Source organism: Brienomyrus brachyistius, chromosome 18, assembly GCF_023856365.1.
Source record: "Brienomyrus brachyistius isolate T26 chromosome 18, BBRACH_0.4, whole genome shotgun sequence".
Lineage (NCBI taxonomy): Eukaryota > Metazoa > Chordata > Actinopteri > Osteoglossiformes > Mormyridae > Brienomyrus > Brienomyrus brachyistius.
Window position 1 is genome coordinate 20,355,106 of NC_064550.1, and position 7,290 is coordinate 20,362,395.

The following is a 7,290-nucleotide window of genomic DNA, read 5'->3' on the forward strand; positions in this document are numbered from 1 at the left end:
CTAGGTGAGGGTTGCCATCTGTTTGGAAACAATTGACTTTATTGGCCAGGTACAGTGGAACAGAATGGATGAATGAATTAATAATAATTATTTAATAACAAAAGAATTAAAAATGTATAAGTTTACATGCTTTGATACAGAAACAGGCCATCTAAATTACTCTGGTGGTAATTATCCTGCAAGGAGAGTGATTTGAATGAGAGCGCAGGACTTTGTCCTCCTCGCCACCAGGTGGCAGCCTTCAGTCAGCACTGAAGAATGAGGAGAAGAAGCCTCCTTTGTCTTTCTTTCCCCCTTCCCCTCGCATGCGGAGGGACTTGCTGGTGCGGGAGTCTCTGCTGAGGCCTCTCTTTTCCTTCTGCTTCTCCTCCCGCTGCTCCACCTGGTGCCGGATCACCAGCCTCATGTCCTCCTGTAAGCCGAGGAGGGAGGAAGGAGCCAGTGAGGGAGGGAAGACCGCCGGGCTGGTACTCGAGCCGAAAGCGGCACGCGCTTCAGCCGAGAAGCCGGCGTGGGATGTTTACCTGCCAGGCCTCCACTTCTTTCGAGAGCATCACCTTGTGCTTGATAGTGCTGAGCAGCTGCTGGTTCAGTGAGTCGCGCTCTCGCTGCGTCACGGCCAGCTCCGACTCCAGAGTGCTATACCAAAGATGACAGACAACACTCAGAGGCGCTGGGTCTGAGCCCGCCAGTGTCAGGAACTGAGATCTAATCACACGCAGTTTTTAGGGGGCTTAACCTCCTCTATTTCTTTCTCACCATTTAGCAATTTGTCTCGTTTTTCTGTACATTTTGATCCTGATGGCTAATATCGGACAGACTGCAACTGTCATCATGGGAGACATCCCCCCCCCAGCAAAATTTTATTGTGAGGAGATGGGCATGAGCCTCCCAAAGGTTCAGGGGCATGAGCCTCCCAAGGGTTCAGGGGCATGAGCCTCCCAAGGGTTCAATTCTCGAATCAAATCAATGTTCGTGCCCTTCGCCTTACGACCTTTCAGCAGAGGTCGGAGTCCTCACCTGTAACTCGGCTTGCCGGGAGATTCTCTGAAAGGCTGCAGCTCCTCTTTAAGAGATTCCAGTTCGTCATCTTTGGACTGCAGCTGCAAAAAGTTCGCAAACACAGCTGTCAGCTAAAAACAACACCTTCTGGCGTCCCCGGGATGACGCATGTGAGGTTTACGATCTACAGTAGGCCGCTACAGAAAATCCAGGTAGGATATAAAGGGGATTTCTGATACAACCGATGTATGTACTGTACAAGGGGTTCAAGAAGAGGGAGATACTCTGAGTCTCTGAAATCAGACCTCAGTTTTCAGCTTCTGGATTTCGTTGTCTTTCTCCTGCAGGATTTCAGAATGAACTTGAATAGCCTCTTTGGCCTAGAATGACAGACAGACCACTAATGAAAATCACAGTCACAGATCATTAACTGTTACCACATCAGACATCGTCATGAACACATCGTGCAGCGTAATCGAAAATAGGGGTGAAAAGGGCACAGATACAAATGCATTTACATTTACAGTATTTGGCAGACGCCCTTAGCCATGGAGACTAGAAAATTAGCCATTTACTGTTTTTGTGAGCCGCACAAAGCAACAGGCTGTACCTGGGACTGCTGAATCTCACACTGCAGGGATAAGGGGAATATGGCACCTCCCCCAGAGGTGACGTCACCCCCAAGATCCTGAATCCTCTGCTGTAGCGTGTGGTTCAGCGTACGCAGCTGGAAGGACGAACTGCGCTCTTGGTCGAGCTGCAGAAAGCAACACACGTGTGGGTCACTGGTGGCCGCGTCCCTAACTCTACCTGAAGTTCCTTTCCTCACACCTCTTGGCTTCCCGTTGATAGGAAACCTTTTTGCCTTCTGCCTGTGGGGTCTTAACTAGCCCAAGTTAAATATCTGTCCCCTTTCCACCCGCCACGCTCACCTCCCCGTCCCTCTCGCTTAGCGTGGCCTGCAGCTCCGATACCCTTCCCCTCAGACCGTCCCGCTCCACCCGCAACCTGCTGTTGTCCTCCTGCATGGATCTTAGTCGCTCCTCCACATTGACTTTACGCTCCTGAAGGACCCTGTTCTGTAGAGAATACAGAGGAACATACATCCAAAAAGGGGGCTTTGCATATGATATTACATGTAGCTCTGCTTATTTTACACATTTCTGCCCTCACCCAAAACCCTCATGCAATTTTATCCCCTTATGTAGTTGTGTCACCTTTATCGAACTTGTCCCGCTTAAGCAATTGGCCATGGATGTTAAACCTCCTTGGGAGGCATGACTTTGAGCCCTTAGCTGCTATGGTAATTACTGCCTCATAGCTCAGCTGGGAATTAACTCCAGTCAACAGCTTGGAATGTTGCTCTGACAGCTGCCGTATCGCTCATGTGTGTAAGTCCGTGCCTGTGCACGTCTTGGCCCCTAATCCTGAAAAACACTCTTTGTGGGAGGGCCCCACCTTCAAAAAGTTGATCTACATGGGTTTTTCTCCACCAGAAAGTGCTACGGGTCATTATCAGCTAGAGTGTGGGGGTTCCGTTGCCATGGAGATTAATTGCACGGCAACTGACGCCGACCTCGGCCTGCAGGCTGTCCAGCCGGGCAGAGCTGATGGAGCGGCTCAGGCTCCCATCCTCCATCTCTTCCCGCTGGGACCGCAGCTCCGAACGCAGGCTGTGCTCCACCGACACCGCCTGGCAAGGGGGGAGCGAAAGTAGGGAGGTGGTGAGCGGCAGGCCGGGGAGAAGTAGCGTGGCGAGAGCATGCTCTGCGTCTGACAGGCACGACGGACAAGACCTGCTGATCCTCATTCCAAACCAGAAGGAAGGATCAAAAAGAAACCGGTGCTGCTCCTGAGTTCGGGGTGTATTATTCAGGTATTTAAAAGATGTTGATGTGCAAATCACTATAAGCACCTGACACTCATACATCCAAACAAGTCTAAGACTTGCCCAACTGAATTGTGATGAAAGTACTCCACAAGAAGAGTGACGAGAACAAAGCATTTCATGTCACTTAAATCTGGGACGTTTTATTCACAAGACGAGTCACATGGGTGTTCTTTCTAGATGTGACAAAGTGACTTTTAAGTATATTGTCCCACTGGTTGATAATATATTCTTAAAACTGGAAGTGTCTTGTTGATTGTTAGTATTCACTTACAGGGGCAGTCGACTGGGTTTACAGGGTTTTTTTTTTTCTTGTCCTACATCAAACTACGGAGTTTTGTCTCCCGTTCTCTGTTGTCTTCTGGCTCTTACTCATTATACACTTACATGATTCTTACCCTAAAATGTCAGTAAGTGCCACTTTGGTTGTTGATAATTTATGAAGTTCTTTGGAGAAACTGTGTTAGTAAAGGAATTATGTAGGGGTAGAGGAACCAGGGGGGCATGGGGGATTTGTCCCCCCCCCCCAAATAATTAATTTGGCTTCATTTGCTACCCTTAAATAAAAATTTGAATTCAACTGAATTGAAAATTGGAACCTGTTTTGCGTAGATTTCCCCCACCGGCTCATGGGAGTTTTACTTACACAAAAATGTTCTGAGGGCAGAATGATTGGCTCAGAGTTGTAGAGGAGGTCGAACACCAACCAATCATATATCTTGGACTCTGCCTCTTATATATCTTATATAATTGCTTGGACCCACCTCCTCTATAATGTGATTGGTTCACTCTCTGAACCAATCATTTTTGCTTCTGCCCTCAAAACAATTTTGTGTATGTAAAATTCCCATGAACCCCTCGCTGCTGTGGGGATGTCACCGGAGCATAGTGCCCCGATGCGCTCTGATTGGTCACCTCTGCCAGCTGCTCCACTAGCCGCTGGTTGTGACTGGATAGCTGCTTGAGCTGCTCGCTCTCCTCCTGCCGACGGTCCTTGGCCTGCCTGAGCTGCCGGTCCAGCTGCTCGCGGAGGGCAGCGATGTCCGCCAGCTGCTCGGCTTCCCGCTGGCTCCCCTCCAGCCCCAGGACGTCTAGTCGCTGTTGCAGCTCAAACTTTTCCTGCTGTAGCGCCTGTGATGCGACCATACAAACACACACACACACACACCTCCTAGCATTATCTTCCAGAGAGACATACACACACCCTATGCAGACCTTCCACAGGTACCGATACAGGTGTGGCTTTTTGTGCTGTACATAAATATGATGTCATCTCTTACCAGTCTTCCCTGTTTTTGCTCTGACACTCTGCTAAAAATCTTACAGGTGCTTCCCAGGGATCCTGAAGGCTAATAGTGAAGCTAGATTGTCAAAAGCTCATCTACTCATCCATTGTCTGCACCCGCTGTTCCTACGCGGGGCTGCAGTGGTCTGGAGCCTATCTTGGGAATAACCCAGGATGGGGCGCCAACCGATCATAGGGCACACACTTGGGGGCGCCAACCGATCATAGGGCACACACTTGGGGGCGCCAACCGATCATAGGGCACACACTTGCCATCCACACCAACAGACAATTCCAATTCACTTCAGCATGTTTTATACTTCGGGGGAACTGAAGAACTCAGAGGAAAAAAACAGAATAATACAGGGAGAAAATGCAAACTCCACACACAGATACACACACAAAAGTCCCAGAAGTGTGAGGCAACAGTGATAACCAGCGTACCACCATGCTGCCCCCAAAAGTCTATCTAATTCATAATAGTAATTCATAATATAGGGTAAGATGGGGTCATTCTATCCCCCTTTTTAATATTTCCCTAGTTTTACAAGAATGTGTGCAGTCCCAACTAAGAAATAACTCTTTGAAACACTAGTACTGCCATCCAGGAGCAGGATAATGCAAACTTTGATATTGTCTATATAGATATATCGATAAACAATATAGATATTGTTTATGGGCTACATCCCTAATAAAATTGGTGATCGGGGGTAGAATTATCTAGGGTTGCCAGCTCTCGCACATCTGGCATGACACTCACGCTTTCTGACTCTCACGCAACAAATCTTCCAACAAATGTATATTATTTCATTATACGACTAAAATCAGCTGCATCCAAAGCAGACTATGTACAATAAATAATAATAAAACTGTTATAAACATGTAAATGCGTGTGCAGACCTTCCGTGAATTGAAAATCTCACGCCAGCCAGCTGACCAAAGTTGGTGACTGATTGGCCGATCTTATCCTACTATGTTAATGTTCAATTTCACGCATGAAGATCTGCCGTCATTGTTGGTCTATCATATCCTGCTGTTCTCCACTAGGGAGAATTTCTGTAAGTAACAAGGGACTCTGTAGATAAACAGGGAAATAATTCCTGTAGGCAGATTCTCTTTGATATGTAAATTTCATGAGATTAAAAACAGAACCCCACCTCAACCTCCTTCTCCTTTAGTTCCAGCTGAGCTGCCAGATCCTCGTTCCTTTCCAGCAGAGCCTGACCCAGCTCTGCTGCTAGGATCAGGTCCCTCTCCAGGAGCAGCGGGTTACTGTCCTCGCGCAGTGGACCCGACCGCTCCACCTCAGGCTCGGGAATGGGTCCATATCCGTGCACGGATGCTGGGTGGATCACGGATCCTGTGTTTTGGGATGATGGTGAGAAAGGGAAGAAGGAATCCTCCAGGTTTGATGAGGCCATCCTGTCTCTCCTGGAAGAGTCGCTACTCCGTGACAATGACGACATGACGCCAACCGCTGTGATGTCACAGGCAGGCCGTCATCATCACCAGCTTTGTGGTTTCCGCGGTCCAGTGAGTCCCGACGCCTCACTGCGACAATGTCGGCTTCACTCCGGCCTTGACCAACACCCCCGTCCCTTCCTGATGAGCTCAGTCCCAGGTCAGCACTTGTAGAGCACACTCCCGATGCATCAGGCCAATCAGGAACTTCCTTGTGACATTACGACCCACTGAGCCTCCGAACGAAGACAGTCTGTGTTGTCACAGTTTACAGCCAGCTACTTCCTGTCGGTGACACAAATTCCAGGTCAATATCTAAGTGTGGAAAAGGTTTCTCCTTTTCCATGTTCTAGCCTCCCTGTTCCTCCACTCCCTTTCCACCTGCTCCTAGGCCTGCTTCTCTTCCCGCCCCTGCTGATCCTGCAAACACAGCCTGCCGTCTTAAAATAGAAAGTCATACATGTCAAACGAACACCTAAACACACTACACGTTACGTGAAAATGCTCAAAAAAAAAACCAGGCAAAACTAATGTCATCTGATCGAGCCCGAAGATCGTGTTCTTTGATGGCTTTTGTGCCTCTTCTCCGTGCGTGGCAGGAGTGAGGCTTCGTGAATTCCAGCAGTCTTCGGCTCTCCTTACCACTCCACCCCTCATTGTCTGCTGGACAGGTTTTCGTATTAAACGCCCTGTTACCGAGGTGCTAAATTGTCACATAATATTCCCAATAGTCTCATCGGCCTGTTACTGAGACTCTAGGCAGATGGGGAGACTGACACTTCTGACCATCAGCTGCCTCCTATTTCAACTTCAGCATCACAGGAGCCCAGTTCCTTGTCTTTGCCCCTGACAGGCCATGAAGACAAGTGCTTCCTGCCACCACTTCCATGTGAAAACACCTCTCGCCTGTCACCTTTCATATGCAGTATTTACCATCACCAAAGCCAATGCACAAGCTCTGGGACACTACCAGAAATAGTGAATATTTAAAGTTGTTTTTAGCTAATCCTCTGATGTGCGTGTGTTCATCCGTTACCCTGGATCCTCATGCTGTGCATTTCTTACCTGGATACAGTAAGCAGCCGGCTGTCTCTGCCTCGGCGTCGACCTGGTATCTAGCCGTGAGGCGTCCGTCCCCCAGCCTGTTTCCCAAGTCCGCCCCCATGTGGGTGGCGACTTCCACCACCCCTAAAGGGAGGAGAGCGGGGCCCGAGTCACGCAGGTGAGCTCACTCAGCCTGGGGGCGGTCAGTCAGCGTGACTGTGACGAAAGCACGGCCAGCGATACCTCCCACCGCCCAGGTAGCGGGGATGCAGACAGCCTAATTCATTAGTGTGTGGGGGGAGGGGGGTGGTCATAGATACCTAGGCACAAAGGGAGGGGAGAACATGAAGCCAGGAGAAGGAAGACAATATTTTTGCCGCAGCTGCTTCCTGGATTTTGGCTTTCCTGGGCGTGTGCTCCATGTTGCCACCTAGTGGCTGCAGCAGGGAAAAACATGTAAAAATGAGGAAGTGACCAGTGTGACCTCAGCCAAGATACACAATGTAAAAGCTGGACGTGCTGTACAGTTAAAAAACTCCAGTGAAGAGAAACATTACCTACTTGTAATTAGCTGTTTAAAAAGTGTATATAATTGTTTGTTATATGTGCT

At 48.9% G+C, this 7,290-nt stretch overlaps 1 protein-coding gene across 2 annotated transcripts; it reads right to left on the reverse strand.

Moving 5' to 3' along the window:
• Positions 1–19: 19 nt before the first annotated feature.
• Positions 20–6,816, reverse strand: bicdl2 (BICD family like cargo adaptor 2). 2 transcript variants are annotated; one of them, XM_048983333.1, is made up of 10 exons: positions 6,702–6,816; positions 5,333–5,921; positions 3,806–4,021; positions 2,579–2,695; positions 1,935–2,081; positions 1,613–1,759; positions 1,308–1,382; positions 1,021–1,103; positions 525–639; positions 20–412 (listed from the first exon to the last, which is right to left on the reverse strand). In XM_048983333.1, exons 2-10 carry the CDS (start codon positions 5,639–5,641, stop codon positions 242–244), a joined length of 1,380 nt encoding a protein of 459 aa, XP_048839290.1. In that variant the 5' UTR covers positions 5,642–5,921; positions 6,702–6,816; the 3' UTR covers positions 20–241. The 2 variants fall into 2 exon arrangements, with proteins under 2 accessions (XP_048839290.1, XP_048839289.1); XM_048983332.1 differs by lacking the exon at positions 6,702–6,816 and having other exon boundaries at positions 5,333–6,655.
• Between the last annotated feature and the right edge of the window lie 474 nt (positions 6,817–7,290).